General features: G+C 38.4%; 1 protein-coding gene across 1 annotated transcript; it reads left to right on the forward strand.

Annotated features, from left to right (window-relative positions):
- The first annotated feature begins 17,637 nt into the window (after positions 1 to 17,637).
- LOC138187570 (uncharacterized) lies at positions 17,638 to 19,042 on the forward strand. The gene is made up of 2 exons (XM_069128490.1): positions 17,638 to 18,829; positions 18,906 to 19,042. The coding sequence occupies exons 1-2, from the start codon at positions 17,807 to 17,809 to the stop codon at positions 18,936 to 18,938; spliced, it is 1,056 nt and encodes a 351-aa protein (XP_068984591.1). The 5' UTR covers positions 17,638 to 17,806; the 3' UTR covers positions 18,939 to 19,042.
- The last annotated feature ends 368 nt before the right edge of the window (positions 19,043 to 19,410 follow it).

Consider the following 19,410-nt stretch of genomic DNA (forward strand, 5'->3'; position numbering starts at 1 on the left):
TTGCTCCTAGTAGGGCGATTCCACATCCGTAAGACTCGCGTAACTGTTATCCGTGTATAGCTATATCTACTATCGTCTTGATTAGTTTAAATATTACAAGTGTTCCAAATATTGCTGCTCTGACCGTTCCAAATTCCATAGGACCAGTCCATAATTTCGATGTGGTGCGATTTCCTTGCCAAACCGGTTGTTCCGAATAACATTCCGTTGTATGTCGTACTTTTATTTGTACTGGAATGCATTTGTCTATATAGATTACTTCTCCTGCGATCAAAGCCATGTGTCCTGGGGTTTTGGTTATTCTATATATGCGAATTCGTCTGGCAGTAGGGTTGCTAAACTTAAAGCGTTTTCTATTAATTTCTTTCGGTGGTGCATCTTCGTGTCAGTACATCGTGGTATAGTGCCGTTTGTTTCATAAAATTTTATATGTATATGTTATCAGTGGAAATAAGTATTACAAATGCTGCTTGGTTTAAAAATATATACATGTCGGAGATGAAAGGAAAGCCGAAGCCGTTCCTTGGAAATTTTGGGAACATCTTCTAGTAGTCTAGCCTGGATTTTATCATAGCTGTAATTGTTCGAGATTTGTGATATCAAGATTGGGTTCGAGGCGACAATTAGTCGCCGAACGTAGCCACGGTCACGGGATGGATGTTTTATCTAACGGAGGTCTGGAGTGGTTGTATGTGTTCTCCGAGAAATGTGGTTGTGGCGGCATGCGACCTCGAGAGCGGGCCTAGCCACGTGTGATGTTGCCTCGGAGGTGCCGATGCAATGGGACATACATTGTATTAGTAATCAAAACTCCAGGCAGAAACTGCCTAGCAACGGCGTTTGGAACTTTCTCGATGCTTCCAACGAGTGTGCCTAGCAACGGCGTTTGGAACCTTCTCGATGCTTCCAAACGGGTATAGAAAACAAAATGCAATCGTACAGGGAGAAAAATCTCCACGAGACTGGCATTCGTCTTGTGACTGCTTTAGAGAGTGACACGTCGTGTTTCTGTGCTTAAGATCAGTCTGCGCTTAGTAAGGAGTCATCCCGTTGATCGTGGATTCGTTTGAACTCAAATTATTGTTTATAACGATTATTAACTTATTGTTTGTAAACCATATTATTCATTGAACTTACTATCCGTTAAACGTATTATTCATTAGCTTTATTATCTGTTAGACTTACTAACCGTTCAACTTATTATCCACTAACTTTATTATTTGTTTAATTTATTATTCGTTCAATATATTTTTCGCTAACTTCATTATTTGTTAAGTTTATTATTCTCTAGACTTATTATTTGTTAATCTTTGTAATAGACTTGTGTATAAGTGAAAATATAATCTTAGTTGTGTTAAACAATGGATAACTCACGTGAAGAATTGTCACGCGCCCAAAATTCCAATCTCACCCCGACATACATATATGTGTATGTATCGGTAGGTATTATAAATGAGATTTGTTTTATAATTATATATATGTATATATATATTGATAGAAATAAATGTTATAAATGTTGCTCATTTTACGAATATATATATGTCGGGGTGAGATTGGAATTTTGGGCGCGTGACAATTCTTCACGTGAGTTATCCATTGTTTAACACAACTAAGATTATATTTTCACGTATACACAAGTCTATTACAAAGATTAACAAATAATAAGTCTAGAGAATAATAAACTTAACGAATAATGAAGTTAGCGAAAAATATATTGAACGAATAATAAATTAAACAAATAATAAAGTTAGTGGATAATAAGTTGAACGGTTAGTAAGTCTAACAGATAATAAAGCTAATGAATAATACGTTTAACGGATAGTAAGTTCAATGAATAATATGGTTTACAAACAATAAGTTAATAATCGTTATAAACAATAATTTGAGTTCAAACGAATCCACGATCAACGGGATGACTCCTTACTAAGCGCAGACTGATCTTAAGCACAGAAACACGACGTGTCACTCTCTAAAGCAGTCACAAGACGAATGCCAGTCTCGTGGAGATTTTTCTCCCTGTACGATTGCATTTTGTTTTCTATACCCGTTTGGAAGCATCGAGAAGGTTCCAAACGCCGTTGCTAGGCACACTCGTTGGAAGCATCGAGAAAGTTCCAAACGCCGTTGCTAGGCAGTTTCTGCCTGGAGTTTTGATTACTAATACAATGTATGTCCCATTGCATCGGCACCTCCGAGGCAACATCACACGTGGCTAGGCCCGCTCTCGAGGTCGCATGCCGCCACAACCACATTTCTCGGAGAACACATACAACCACTCCAGACCTCCGTTAGATAAAACATCCATCCCGTGACCGTGGCTACGTTCGGCGACCAATTGTCGCCTCGAACCCAATCTTGATATCACAAATCTCGAACAATTACAGCTATGATAAAATCCAGGCTAGACTACTAGAAGATGTTCCCAAAATTTCCAAGGAACGGCTTCGGCTTCCCTTTCATCTCCGACATATATATATATATATATATATATGCATATATATATATATATATATATTCGTATGCACATATATATATATATATGCATGTGTCGATAAATATAAACGGACTTTATTTTATAAGCCTTATCGATGAGAGTGGGTGTTATGAATGTTAACTGTCTTACAAACATGCATGTGTATGTATCGATAAATATAAATGAAAATTATATGCATTGCTATAAATGTTGGTCGTAGCGGATAGCATAAATATTTATTTTGTGCGTATACTCAGTTAATAGTAAATGCCGTATCCCTGTGTATACTATACTATATATTTATTATAAAGTTATAATAACTAATTATTGTTTATTAGTTTTCTCTAGTTCCTTAATAACGAAAGTTAGAATAATATAATGTATTGCATTGTATTAATTATTATTTATTATTTTTCCTTAGTTTATTGAAATAGTTAGTAGTTTAATAGTCGTAGCGTTGTTCCTTATGGCTGATTTCCATAAATTCCTAATATTCCGGTTATAATGCTGTATTATATTGCATTAGCTATTATTCATTTCTTGTTATAATGTTCCCTTTGTTTTATTACCATCTTATTAATTATTTATTTCTTCGTTGAAAATACAATTTATTTTGTAACGCATGCGCGTGTTGATTATCCAAAATGGCCGCTTGCCTATATCTTCAGTAGGAATATGGTGTTATTTTAATGTCAACAGTAACGTGTCGTCGAAATAACTAATTGTTCGTTAATCATTGTGATTTTATTTACTGGATGCCGAATTGAAGGGGAATAATATTGTTTTGTGTTTATAATAAGGTGCGCCTCATAGCACATGCGCGAACGATGCTTTGTGTTCGGGGGGAATTTTCAAATGGCTGTTCGTGTGTATCTTTAGTGAAGGTAACGTGTTATGCAGCGTTTTACCAAAATAATTATTTACTTGTGTTAGATTTTATTTAATGAGGTGTGAATAATATTGTTTTATGTTCGTTGTAATGTGTGTATATGTACTGTGTGTTGTTTTAATGTAATAGCGTGGATTATATTATTATCGAATTCATTAATTGCTAATAGAGTCGTTTCACTGTTTGATTATACGTGGTTTGTATTTATATAAGTTTCGTTTAATTTGGTTAATTCAATGTGTGCATTGTGTATTATGTCACCAGTCACTTTTGTGTAGCATAACCTTATTTCCTTATACCAAGTTTAGTATAGCTCAATTCAATATAATATTTTCTAATTCTAATCATGTTTTGTTGTAAATACTCAGTTAATCTATCTTGATTAATTTCTAACCTATTTATTGACTGTTCTTATTTCTTTCCTATTAATTTGTTGTTGCTTTGTACTTGTTATTTGTTGTTATTTCATGTATAGTATGAATTTTAAGTTAATCCACGTATTGATGATTAAAATTTATTTACTGAATTAACATTGTCTGCGATTCTTCAGATTCTATTCCTTCGATGCTGCGTCGCTTACCTGGAACTTTCCTACAGCATTATCCGATTCTTCGTTGTACCTTAAATACCTACTGCGGGTGCCTTTAATCATCCTACATCTGTGAGCATAAAGGTATCATTTAATTCATTTAATTTAATATGTGTGTAATGCATTATGTGAGCAACCACTATTGTGAATTACAAAATCTGTTTCTATATGTTAGATATAATAGTATAACAGTATTACGTAGGTTAGTACAGTATAGTATCCTATTGTCTGTAATTTTTCAGATTCTATTCCTTCGATGCTGTGTCGCTTACCTGGAACATTCCTATAGCATTATCTGGTTCTTCGTTACACCTTAAATACTTACTGCGGGTGCCTTCAATCATCCTACATCTGTGAGCATAAAGGTATCATTTAATTGATTTAAGTTAATATGTGTATAATGCATTGCGTGAGCGACCGCTATTGTGCATTACAAAATCTGTTTCTATATGTGAGATATAATAATATAACAGTATTACGTGGGTTAGTACAGTTCTATTCTGATTATATTCATTATTAACTTTCAATTAACCTGTCTTAATTATTTCCTAACCACTTTCTATACTTATCAGCTATTTTACTTCTTCTTATTAATTGTTTATTACTTCATAACTATGTAATATAGTCGAAGCTAATCCATATCTTATAGGTTAGAACTTATTTACTATATTATTACTGTTTATGGCTAGTTTGTCCTTTTCTCCAGGTCTACATGCTGCGTCGCTCATGCAAGACACCTACACAGTACGCACTTGGCGTCACTGAGTTCTTCAATACGTTTTCGACACTCATTACAAGTGCTTTCATTTATTCTACATTTGTAAGTACTAGGAACGCTATTTAATTAATTTAAATCAATAGGTATTGTATGGTATCAGCAATCGCTGCTGTGTATTATAGATTTTATTTCAAAATACAATGGTTTAACAATATTATATAACTTAACGTAGTATAATACCTTCTTATTAGTCATATTAATTATTGACATTAGGTTAACCTATTTTGATTATTTATAACCTCTTTTCACGCTTATTAACTGGTTTTGTCTCTTTCCTATTGAAACTGCTGCGTTGACGCTGAATCACCAGCTTCGTTGGTTTTTCAGTTTAATTTTCCATTGGCCAACTGTAAGTTTGTTGTCGAGCATCAATTATTGATTATTATCGTGTTTCTTTTAGTAAAATTTTAATGGTATTATTTTCTTTTGTATATATCAAGGTGGTTGGGGATGGCTTATCCATTTGTTCTGACTGACAGTCGTATTCTATATTCTACGGAGTGGATGCATAATTTGTTCCTGCGAAATTCATGCATATACACTTCCTTGTATGGTGATTGATTGTTCACATGGTAACTTTCACTTTCACTGTTTTAATTATTTATTGAATTAGCACATTTTATATTCAAACAATAATTGGAACATGCATAATAATTTTCCTTTCTTCTTTTTAGGTTCGCGCTGTCTGTATTGTTCGATGAGTAGTGTCACACTTCCTTTTGATTTAATCACAATATTGTTATGACATTTAGTAATATTATATTTTGCGTTAAGGCAATTGAAATTAATTCATTCATTCATTTCAGCTGGCTGCCGTACACTATATTCCGCAAACAGGGATCCATAACCTATATTTGCACATACACCTTTTTGTATGATGATTACTTGTTCACAAGGTAAATTTCACTTTCACTATTTTAATTATTCATTGAATTAACACATTTTATATTCAAGCAATAATCGGAGCACACTTAATAATTTTCTTTTTCCTTTTTAGGTTTCCACTATCTGTATTATTCGACGAACAGTGTCACACTTCCTTTTCTTCATTTTAGTTTTTATTTTGCGCCAAGACGCAAGTTTACTGACACCGATCCAATTATCCAATTGCTTGCCAATAGCATTTAAAATACAAATTTTTGAAAATGCCGTAGCTATATTAACCCAAAAATATTTTAGATATAGTATAGTGTGATACCATCTATATTTTCCAAGAGGAATCATAAGATTAGCACTCATGTTATCTACGTCAAATGCTAGATGTAACAACCAATGAAGTATTTTTAATCCAATTATAATCCAATGGCTAGCGTTCTTATTCGAATTTTTATATATATCCTCGACTGGTGATTCCCTATTTTCTCCTTTTTTATTTCTTTGAGCACGTTGAACTTGCGTTTTTTCGGCTTGAAAATGTTTAGAATCCTTTTCCTTAGTTATCCATTCTTCTTTATTTACTTTATTCGCAACACGTTGATTTTTCTCTATCTTTTCAGGATGAATAGTTTCACTGGAAGTGCTTATTATAATTAAATTATTATTTATTTGTACGGAACGTTTAGGAATATTTTCGGTAGATTTAGAATTATTCTTTGAATTTTTATTACAAACCTTTCTGCTTATAGATTCTGTTTCGGATATAGGGATAGGTATACTTTTATTCTCTGTAGTCTGATCTTCCTTGCAATTTAATGGCTTGGCTTTGAGTCCGATTAAGTTATTTTCTGATGGTTTTATAAAAATTTTTGAGTGAGATACACTCGCTATCTCTTTTCCTATTATGTTTGAAACATTTACGAAATTCGTGGAGCCTTGCTTTTGTATCTTTGCCAAGTCGAACGTGGAGAGGCACTTCGCACTTCCCAACGGGTCCAATATCTCCGTGGTATTAGGCAGTGGATAATCGTTGCCTATCGTCTCGTCGTTCAGTTTCCTAGTTTCTGCTTCTTCTGCAAGTTCTTTGGCATTAGTATTGTTTATCTTGTTTGGGAGCTCGGAAAATTTCTCACTGATGATCCTGTCTGTGGTGTCGTGCGTCCTGTTACTATTTAAAGTGACGTTATCCCTTATCACAGCAACGGAATGGTGTTTGCGTTGAAAAGTTGATTGATTCAAATGATCGTCATCCCTCTTTTGACTTAGATCTCTGTCGAGGTATTTACTTATGCATTTTTCTTCCCAGATTATTGCTCTTGCTCCTTTCCTGGCATCTTCCTCTATTCCCGGATTGTTTAGATATTTCCGCGACGGCGGTACAAATCTCCAGTCCCTGTGGTTGTTTCTGGTGTAGTTACTATTGTATGGGGAATGAGCGTTGTTTCGGTTATAATTATTCGGAGGTGTCGGACGCTGGTATCGTATTCTATCGTTTACTTGTTTTAATTCTCGTGTTGCTTTCACTGCTTGGCGGTACGCGTCATCCAAGGATTGGTATCCTGCTATCTTTACTCGCAAATACACCTCGTTTGGGAGCCCCTTAACGAAAGCTTCCCTCGTGTCTCGATCTATCCTATCTTGAAATACGGTGCCGTACTCGTATCTTTCCCCGTTCATTATCGCCAGTCTGAGATCTCTGACGCGATCTATGTAGTCCAAAATATCTTCACTTGGTCGTTGGAATACAGTAGCTAATTCCCCTTTATATTCATTAACCGTTTTACCCGAACCGAACATATCTTTTAAGTTATTCTCGAAAACGTTTAAACTTATTAGTTCTGTGTCTTCTACGGCGAGAAATGCGTGTCCGCGAAGCTTATTCATTAATAATTTTACTAACTGAGGTTCTTGATGCCTAGGAAGCATATTTCGTGCGCGCTCACATGCTCTTAAAAATCGAAATACTGAGGGTCGATGTCCATCGAATATTGGTACTGTCTTAATTGCATCTTTTAACTTAATTGATTGGGGATTATCTTCTGTCGGTATTGTCGCTTGGGGAGTTATCGGCGGTGATACGGGTGATACAGGTTCCTTTTTTGATTTGAGTTCATACATGCCATTTTGTAATTCAACGAGTTTTGTACTCATGTCGCGAAAATTCGCATCCCACGTTTTAAGTTTTTCCGATAACGTCAAGACTAAGTCTTCGTCTAATGATTCTAGTCCGGTCGCCATTATTTCTTAGGTATATATTTTATTGATAAGTGTAACAACTTTAATCCTCTGTGGAGCGTATCCACTTTTTAAACCAACTTTAATCCTCTGTGGAGCAGATCCCACCGCTGCCACCAAAAATTATCCCTCTAATGTTACGTTCTTGTTTGTTTGAATCGATTTTAAACCGTTGAATTCGCAAGATTTTTTTTTTTATTTGTTTTAATTTATTTTGTTTTGTTTTAATTTAATTTAATTCAATTTAGCTCGATTTAGTTTGAGTTTCATCAGGAAGGGAAAATTTAAACGATATAATTATATTTAAGATATTGAATTAAGATTTCCGATTAAAATCTATTTCTAAGTTGAAAGTTTATACTATATATTTTTTTTCTTATCGAAACTTTCGATTTACACGGTAGTTGCTGCCACCAGAAACAGTCTGAGGACTGTTTCGAATAGAGAATTTTCTTTATACTTATTTTCGAAATAATCTATTGATAAATTAATTACTTATGGATAACGTTGACTAGTGTTAGGCTACTGATAAATAATTTCCACGTTTTCGGCTAACCTGCTATGTGCAGGGATACTGGCACGGGAGAGGATTAAAGTTGAATAAAAATAAATATTCGATTTGGTCGCACGGAATTTATTTAAACTTCAGTATAGAATTACTTAAAAATATATATATGTCGGAGATGAAAGGAAAGCCGAAGCCTTTCCTTGGAAATTTTGGGAACATCCTCACTAGAGGATGTAGGTACTAACTACTACTAGGTAGGTAGGATGTAGGTGATGTAAGGTACTAACCTTAGCCTAGATTTTATTATAGTTGTAATTGCTTAAGATTTGTAATAAGCGAGATTGGGTTCGAGGTGACAATCGGTCGCTGAACGTAGCCACGGTCACGGGATGGATGTTTTATCTAACGGAGGTCTGGAGTGGTTGTATGTGTTTTCCGAGAAATGTGGTTGTGGCGGCATGCGGCCTCGAGAGCGGGCCTAGCCACGTGTGATGTTGCCTCGGAGGTGCCGATGCAATGGGACATACATTGTATTAGTAAAAAACAACTCCAGGCAGAAACTGCCTAGCAACGGCGTTTGGAACTTTCTCGATGCTTCTAACGAGTGTGCCTAGCAACGGCGTTTGGAACCTTCTCGATACTTCCAAACGGGTATAGAAAACAAAATGCAATCGTACAGCGAGAATGATCTCGACGAGGCTGGCATTTCGTCTTGTGACTGCTTTGGAGAGTGACACGTCGTGTTTCTGTGCTTAAGATCAGTCTACGCTTAGTAAGGAGTCATCCTGTTGATCGTGGATTCGTTTGAACTCAAAATTATTGTTTATAACGATTATTAACTTATTGTTTGTAAACCATATTATTCATTGAACTTACTATCCGTTAAACGTATTATTCATTAGCTTTATTATTTGTTAGACTTACTAACCATTCAACTTATTATCCACTAACTTTATTATTTGTTTAATTTATTATTCGTTCAATATATTTTTCGCTAACTTCATTATTTGTTAAGTTTATTATTCACTAGACTTATTATTTGTTAATCTTTGTAATAGACTTGTGTATACGTGAAAATATAATCTTAGTTGTGTTAAACAATGGATAACTCACGTGAAGAATTGTCACGCGCCCAAAATTCCAATCTCTCCCCGACATATATATATATACATATATGTGAATAACAACCTAAGCGATTCGACATTCAAATAAAAATCCGTTCAACGAGGACAAATATTCATTGCATTCAACTTTAATCCTCTCCCGTGCCAGTATCCCTGCGCATAGCAGGTTAGCCGAAAACGTGGAATTTACCTATCAGTAGCCTGAATATTAGTTAACGCTACCCGCGAATAATTAATTCATTAATAGACAATCTAAAGAAATTTCTCTAATCGAAATAGTCCTTAGACTATTTCTGGTGGCAGAAACTACCGTGTAAATCGAAAGTTTCGATAAGAAAAATATATAATATAAATTTTCAAACTTAGAAATAGATTTTAATCGGAAATCTTAATTCAATATCTTAAATACAATTATATCGTTTAAATTTTCCCTTCCTGATGAAACTCAAATTAAATCGAGCTAAATTGAATTAAATTAAATTAAAACAAAACAAAATAAATTAAAACAAATAAAAAAAAAATCTTGCGAATTCAATGGTTTAAAATCGATTCAAACAAACAAGAACGTAACAAGATATTTCGACGTTTAAGCGCTCATTTAACTCCATTTAACGTGCAGAATGTAATGCACACCAGTTTCAACGTCGAAACAAGCGGAACAGCTGGCAAATCTCGATGATTTCGTCGATTTTGACGAAAACTAACCGTCATTTCCTTCCCGTTTGAGATATTTCGACGTTTAAGCGCTCGTTTTACTCCATTTAACGTGCAGAATGTAATACACGCCCGTTCAACCGTCGAAAGAAGCCCAACAGCTCGCAAATCGCGACCATTTGATCGATTTTGACGAAAATAACCGTCATTTCCTTCCCGTTTGAGATATTTCGACGTTTAAGCGCTCTTTTTACTCCACTTAACGCGCAGAATGCAATGCACGCCTGTTGAACCGTCGAAACAAGATCAACAGCTTGCAAATCGCGGTAATTTCGTCGATTTTGACGGAACAAATAGACATTTCCGTCCCGTTTGAGATATTTCGACGTTTAAGCGCTCTTTTCACTCCATTTTACGTGCAGAATGTAATGCACGGATGTTCAACAGTCGAAACATGCCTAACAGCTCGCAAGTCGCGATTATTTCGTCGATTTTGACAAAACTAATATTCATTTCCATCCCGTTTCAGATCTTTCGACGTTTTAGGGCTCTTTTCACTCCATTTTACGTGCAGAATGTAATGCACGCCCGTTCAACCGTCGAAACAAGCCCAACAGCTCGGAAATCGCGACCATTTCATCGATTTTGACGATAATTCTTCCGTCATTTCCCTTCCGTTTGAGATATTACGACTTTTAAGCGCTCTTTATACTCCATTCATCGTGCAGAATATAATGCACGAGTGTTCAACCGTCGAAACAAGCCCAACAGCGCGCAAATCTTGATGATTTCGTCGATTTTGACGAAAACTAACCGTCATTTCCTTCCCGTTTGAGATATTTCGACGTTTAAGCGCTCTTTTTACTCCATTTGACGTGCAGAATGGAATATACGCCAGTTTCAGCTTCGAAACAAGCGGAAGAGCTCGCAAATCTTGATGATTTCGTCGATTTTGACGAAAACTAACCGTCATTTCCTTCCCGTTTGAGATATTTCGACGTTTAAGCGCTCTTTTTACTCCATTTAACGTGCAGAATGTAATGCATGCCAGTTTCAGCTTCGAAACAAGCGGAACAGCTAGCAAATCTCGATGATTTCGTCGATTTTGACGAAAACTAACCGTCATTTCCTTCCCGTTTGAGATATTTCGACGTTTAAGCGCTCTTTATACTCCATTCATCGTGCAGAATGTAATGCATGTCTGTTCAACCGACGAAACAAGCGGAACAGCTCGCCAATCGCGATTATTTCGTCGATTTTGACGAAACTAATAGTCATTTCCATCCCGCTCCATATATTTCGACGTTTAAGCGCTCTTTTCACTCCATTATACACGCCGCATACTGTGTATGCTTTTCTTAACGTCAACACATGCCCAGCAGTTCGCAAATCGCGATCTTTCGTCGATTTAGAAGATACCTATGTGTAATTTCGTTCCTGTTTGGAATATTTCGACGGTTAAACGCTCTTTTCGCACCATTTTGGACGCAGAAATTAGTGCACGCCTCTTTCAGCGTTAAGACATGCCCAACAGCTCGCAAAACTGAATTTTACGTCTATTTTGACCAAAACTAAGTGTTATTTCGATCCTGTTAGTGATAATTCGACGTTTAAACGCTATTTTCGCACCATTTTATTCGCCGAAAGTTGTGCAAGCCTATTTCAGCGTCGCGGCAAGCCCAGTAGCTCGCAAAACACAACCCTTCGTCGATCATGAAGAGTACTAAGTGTTATTTTGTTCCTGTTTGAGATATTTCCGCGTTTAAACGCTCTTTCCTCACCATTTTACACGCACAATATAGATCATGCCTCTTTCAGCGATGAAACATTCCCAACAGCTCGCAAAACGCAACCTTTCATCGATTTTGACGAAATCTAAGTGTTATTTCGTTTCTGTTTGAGATATTTCCGCCATTAAGCGCTCTTTTCACACTATTTTACACGCAGAATGTAGGGCATGCCACTTTCAGCGTCGAAACAAGCCCAGCAGCTCGCAAAATGCATTCTTTCATCGATTTTGACGGAAACTATGTTTCATGTGGTTAATGTTTGAGATATTTTCACGTTTAAACGCTGCTTTCACTCCACGCTACACACCGAGAGAAGTGTACGCCTCCTTCAGCGTCTAAACAAAGCTAGCAGCTCGCAGAACGCAATTATTCGTCGATTTTGACGAAAACTAAGTGTTATTTCGTTCCTGTTTGGAATATTTCGACGGTTCAACGCTCTTTTCACATCATTATAGACGCCGAATATAGTACATGCGTCTTTCAGCGTCGAACCACCAGCCCACCATCTCGAAAATGCAATCTTTCGTCTATTTTGACGAAAACTAAGTGTTATATCGGTCCTGTTTGATATATTTCGACGTTTAAACGCTCTTTCTACACCATTTTGGACGCCGAATGTAGTGTACGCTTCCTGCAGCGTCGCGGCAAGCCCAGTAGCTCGCAAAACAAAATCTTCCGTCGATTTTGACGAGATCTAAGAGTTATTTCGTACCCGTTTGTGTTATTTCGGCGTTTAAACGCACTTTCGCCCCATTTTATTTGGCGAAAGTAGTGCATGCTTTTCTCAACTTCGAAACATACCCAACAGTTCGCAAAGTGCCACATTTTGTCGATTTTAACAAATACTAAGTGTTATTTCGCTCCTGATTGAGATATTTCGATAGTTAAACTCTGTTTTCAGACCATTTTAGACGCAGAATGTAGCGTATGCCTCTTTCAGCGCCGAAACAAGCCCAGCATCTCGAAAATGCAAACCTTCGTCTATTTTGACGAAAACTAGGTCTTGTTTCGTTCCTGTTTGAGATATTTCCGCGTTTAACGCTCTTTTCACACTATTTCTACTTATTAATTACTACTGAGTAACTTTCATTTTGCCGATAATACGTCGATTGCCCGTAATGATCGACTTGGAGAAACATGTCCACTTTTCGACAAACTGGGAAGGAAGTAGCAAAAAATATTCAATCTTGAAGAACACATTGTTATTGATAAAACGTTGATTCCATGGCGCGGAAGACTTATCTTCAAACAATATATACCAAATAAGGTACACTAATACGGGATCAAAGTATTCAAATTATGCTCAAGCACGGGATATACATGGGCAATGAAAATTTATTCAGGTAGATCAGCTGACGGTACCAGAGAAACAGGATTGGCACACAATGTATGTTTACAGCTTGCAGAGAAACTTTTCTACCAAGGACGAACATTATACATTGATAATTTTTACGCGAGTTATGAAGGGGAGATGGTATCCAAAGAATATGATAACGGGATGGTCGTACTCAAATGGAGAGATACACGGAATGTGAGAATTTTATCGACAAAACACGCTCCCATCATGATACCAAGTACAAGAAAAAATCTTAGCATTCTTGCTAGTTCTCCAAGCTAACAGACATCTGCAACATTAAAACCACTAGTTGTTATTGATTATAATGAAGGAAAGTGTGGTATAGATTATTCCGACCAAATGGTTTCTTATGCCACCACAATTAGAAAAGGAATCATATGGTACAGAAAACTTAGCATTCAACTGCTTCTGGGAATTTCTGTTGTAAACGCTTCGACGGTTTACAAAATTGCAACGAGGAAGAATATAAATATTAGAATATTTAGACAATTATTAGTTGCAAAATTATTAGGGTTATCTGAAAATACAAAAATCCTTGTCTTCGACGGAGTCAGCATAATATCGCCGTTTAGAAAGATGATTCCGGAAGAAGCATTAGACGCGCAAGCAAACTATGTTATGCAAATAAAAGACACAAAAGAATTTGAAGAAAATAACAAGTTATTGTCCTGTGGCGGATCGGTACCAACAGGACGCCGAAAGGTGGAGGCATCAACGCGGTCGTAACACCTCCCGGGCGATCCGGGTACCAACCACCAACACCAGAGGGCCATTACGACGACAACGAGTCTGTCTCGCTAGCGGTCGAATACAATACAGTGTCACGATACAAATACCGCACCTAGCTAGACTCCCTCTACGTTTAAGGCGGGGACTACCGGTAGTCCCGGGACGAAACGCTCATTCCCTTTCCACCAGGCAGCAACCACCAATTACTCCTATTCCCCAAAGTCCAAATTGTCCCGACTAACCTCAGCTATGTATAGAATGCTTTAAAGTTTTACATTCTAAATAATTTTCTTGATAAACCATTTTCGTATTACTTTTATAACAATTCAATAGTTTTATTATTATGGAGTATCTTTTCAAATACATACGACGATCCTTCGCAAGTAGTCAAATAAGCGACACCCGAATACGGGTTACGCGGCCCTATCGGAAATTTTGCTGACACCCGAATACGGGTGTCGTGGCAGTCAACGTGTTAACACAGCGAATAATCGTTTTATTGGTAATACTTCCACGCTTGGAAAATAATTGTTTTATCATTAATAACTTTGTGATATCATAAGTGTAGAATAAGCAAGAACGAATACGTCAATTGGCAACGGTGTTTTCTGTGGATAGCCAGCGTGGTTTCGTAGATCTCTCCCAAAGATGGGCAATATTTGCTAGGAATTGGAAGAGAAACACGAAAACCCGTAGGTGTTTTCGGTCATTGAAAGCACTGTAATCTGCGCAACGTCTTCGCCTATGTTAAGATCACTAGTTAATACAGCGAACGGTCGTTATGAGTTCTACGTACGTAGGTACGTAGAGAGTGGCGGGCTGAATACCGTCCAGGGCAACAAAGTCAATTTCAAGTTGAAACCTAAGGCAGATGCTTCGAAATCCACGATGTTCGAACTATCCAGGAGCAGTTTTTCCTCAATCAGCGCTCCCACCGATGAACTCGCTAGTAAGGACGAACCAGCGCATTTATTGCATAGTCCCAGCATAGTGACACTTCCTGGAAAGAAACACGACCTAATGCTGGCCAACTGCCCCCTGAAACCAGAGTCCAGTCTGGACAATCCGTTTAACGCACCAGCGAACGCTATCACATATAATGCGATAATGTCAAGAAGACAATTTCGGAAAAATCCAGCACCGGATAAAGATCGACACAATGAAGCAGAATGGCTACAAACGCCTGCAGCTGTAAATCCTAATCCACTGCATCCAATCGAGTGGAAGGAATATAACAAACGGAAGGTATGATGCCTCTGATTTCGTCTTCCCCGAAGAATTGGGCCAAGAGACTCGGCACTATCGAGACGAAGAAGAATCCATGGGCAAAGCCAGTACAACCAACAAGGATCATCATCAAGAAAACGCAATTCGGTTAGGTCAACGGAGAGAGCCCTGTCTCCCAATCAGCCGTAAACATCCTTCACGCCTTCACGCCTTCACGTCGGATTTACATGTGGATCTCCTGCTTTAATGAAATCATCGGGGTGTTCAACGATACTTCCAGTTTCGATGTGTTCCACGACACTTTCTGGGTTGTGCACTTCAACTGGAAATTTCTTGGCAACGACGGCAACGGCGGCGATCCAGACTACGAGGTAAACAACGTGCCCTCAACGCAACAGCTCTTCGGCCGTGTCATCAAGTTCACTCCGGAGACTACTACTACATCATCCAGACGGGCACAGTCATACGGAAACGAGCATCCTGTACCGAGGCTTCAAGCGGCTCATCTCACTACCGAGCCAACCCAATCCAGCGGACTACGGCCAAACCACAATCGATAAGGAGTAGGATGGGAAATCCAATTAATTTCTCTTTATATAACTTTTAATGGGTACCCTCTCAACGGGGGGAGGATGTTACGTCCGGTGATTCTTTACGTAGCCCGGAATCCATCCCTCAGTCGTGGCGGCCACTCGCTACGTCAATATAATTAGTGGGACCGTAATAATCATAAGGAACTGTCGTAAAACTAAGCATTTCAATTTGCCCGTTAAGGCCGTTAAGTGGTATAAAACATCTTCGAGTCAGGAGATTCCTTATGGTTATTGCTCCTGTTAGGGAAGTGATACATTTACACTGTACATGAGAGAGTGTGTGTAAGGGTCAGAGGGCGTCCAGGTCTTAGTTGAGACAAAACACTGTCGTTAAGAAGCATCTGGAAGAGTCGGTTGACAACAAGCGTGCGTGCGAGTAGGATTACGAGGTCTTCAGAGTATAAGATATGTGTATAACTGTTGTGTGCTAAATAAAGTAAACTATTTGTATTTCCGAATCCCACCTATATCTTAACATGGTAGCAGAGCGTGGTTTATAGTTTTGCAAGTTATTGAGTGCGTGGCTTTTCAATCTTGCGAGTTAGTTCGAGTGAGTTTCAATAAGGGAAGAAACGTTCAAAGAAAGAAGAGAAAAGATATACTTCGAGCACGTGGGAACGCTTGAGTAAGATATAAGGAATCAATTAAAATGGAGAGATCGAAAATCATGATACCTATATTCGATGGTGAGGATTACGGTATATGGAAGCAGAGAATAACAATGTTTTTGAAGTATAAGGAATGTGATATTGTTATAACGAGAGTGAAGACCGAAACAGATAATCCAGACTGGGACAAAAAGGATCTGAAAGCGACAAATATAATTTATAGCGCCATAACAAATAGACAATTGGAATATATTAGGGAAGAAAAAACGGCGTATGAAATAGTAAAAAAGTTCGATGGAATATACTTGAAAGAGTCGACGGCACTACAGATCGTGTGCAGAAGGAGATTGGAAAACATAAGACTGGAGAACTACAGTGATTCAGCATCATTCTTTAACGACTTCGAAAAATTAACAAATGAATTGAAAAGTGCGGGCGCACAAGTAAGTGAGAGGGAAAAGCTGAATTACATGCTGAATACGTTACCCGAAGAATACAGCTACATAGCGGACATAATAGACGCATTGAAAGAAGAGAATCAAACGGTAGCGTATGTGAAAAATAAAATAGAAATAGCAGAGAAGAAAAATAAATCCAATCGAGGAGAAAGGCAAACCAACGCCTTTTCTGCAAAAAAGGAAGGATGCTTCAGATGTGGAAGATTAGGACACTTTGCGAGAGAGTGTCAAAATGGCGTCCAAGCGGGAAGCAGTAACGGCTATTGGCATGGGCCAACACGTGGTCGCAGCAGAGGACAAGGAAACAAAGGAAATACGAGCAGGGGACGTGGAAACTTCCATCGTCAATCGGCACGAGCGAGCATGGTAACTCAGGGGCAGGCACATGGATAGTGTCACGACCGGCTCACTTTAAAATCGGAGATAAAGATGTGGCGGCACTCGGCGACAATGTATATCGCTGAAGTGCCTAATGAACCATCAACATCCCAACGGTCCTTCCACCGAAGGTTCTAGAAGAAAGAGCACGTGGCAACGGCCGCGGACGCCTAGCAAATGCATGGACGGTGGGGATGTTGAGGGATGACAAAAGAAAGTGATCGGATCCGATCGAAAGTCAAAAAATCATAAGAGCTTCAGTCTTAAAAGGTCACGCTTAGAGCTCGGAGGTAGATTGTAAAACCAAGTGCTAGAAGAAAAATAAAGTTTCTTTTTTTTATTCTTTTTTGTTGTTCTTTTGTGTAATTTTACGTGACATTTTGGCGATCCTGCCAGGATAGTGAAAAGTGTTTGTTCGGAAACCAAAAGACATTCATCATCTACGGAAGATAGAATTATTTGGGACTACGGTCATCCGCAACAACAAAGTAACTATCACGAACCAAGCGAAGTGACAATAAAAGTGAAATCAGCGCAATAATGTCTAAGGCAAACGAATCTCAAACTTCAACCTCAACTGACCCAATGTTGCGAGCAATATGGGACAGTATTCAAAAACAGAACGAGAATATTGCCCTTTTACGAGAGGAAATGTTACGTTTGTCTATGCAAAATGACGAAGAGAACAGACACAGGGCAGCAGAAATCGAGAATCTCGGGAAAACCGTCGCAGCGCTACAGACTGGGTTCGGATCCCCTGCGACCGATGACTTTGCTTCCATTATCACCGAAGACAATGAAAGTGCATCGACAGCAATCAATCGCACCGGGAATATGGCAAAAGCACGCAAACTGTCAGGGTTAGCAGCTCCAGACATCCCACCTGTTCACCTCAACATCGAACAACCCGAGGTGGAAGAAAGAGGCTATTTTCCGCCCGCTTCTCCCACTCTACGAGCTAAGGATGCAATACGCTACATCCCAACGCTCAACGGAGATGATGATGTAGGAGTTGAAGACTTCATCAAAGAAGTGAGAAGTATGAAGGATCGCTGTATGGAGCAAGATCTGTTGCTAAAAGCAATAAAAGTGGAAAAAATCGTGGGGAAAGCAGCCCAAAGTATTCGCAACATTCCTATTGAGTGTTACAGTGATCTGTACGACGCACTAAGAAATAACTTAGCAGCACAAGTGACTTCGGATGAGTACCAAGAACAATTACGAGAGTTGAGACAGGGGCGCGAGGAATCAGTGCAAAGTTTTAATATTCGGTTTAGAAGAATACTCAACCGTTTGCTGTACGCAGTAACTAATGAGTACCCACAACCACTGACACGTAAAATTATGACCGAAGAAATCACGAAGAAGACTGTTCGTGTGTACCTAAAGGGACTCAGACGCGACATAGGGCGAATATTATTAAGCAGTGAACCCTTGAATCTTTCGGAAGCTGAAAAAAAGGCAGCCGATGTAGAACGCTACTTGCGAGAAGAACGACAACCTAATTGGTCATGTAATCGCTTACCTTCCGCTAGTAATCGCGCAAACAACCAGCCAATGCAGGTAAGACGACCTAATGTACCATCAAGATCGCCTAACACGCCAGCAGCTCAGAAACCTGCTACATTTAACCAAATAGAAAATAGACCACCTGCTGAACGCGCGCAGATGAAGTGCTTTAAGTGCGGAAAGCTGGGACATATTGCCAACAAGTGTCAAAATTTTCTACTACCGAGCCAGCGCGATCGACCACCCGCAAGGATTCAGGCAGTCCAGGAAAGGGGCGAAATACAAGAAACAACATCGAACCAGGAGATGGACGAACCGTACGAGACGTACGAGTCAACATCGCCACGGGAAGACTACTCGCAATACCTTTGTCAACCCGAACCGAAGAGCGAGTATTTCTGGTCGACACAGGAGCAGGGATAAACCTGGTGAAACGTAACAAAACTGTCAACGCGATACAAATAGGGCCTAAACAAAAATTTTCTATGGGACGAGACAAATACGAAACTAACGAATACGTAACGAAACGAATTTTTGGACAAAATCACATTTTTCACATAGTACCGAACAACTTCCCTATTATCGAAGATGGAATCATTGGGCTACCATGTTTAGAGAAGTATAACTATTCAATA

The sequence above is a fragment of the Bombus flavifrons genome, chromosome 15 (genome assembly GCF_040668555.2).
Source record: "Bombus flavifrons isolate JBK064 chromosome 15, iyBomFlav1_principal, whole genome shotgun sequence".
Taxonomy (NCBI): Eukaryota; Metazoa; Arthropoda; class Insecta; order Hymenoptera; family Apidae; genus Bombus; species Bombus flavifrons.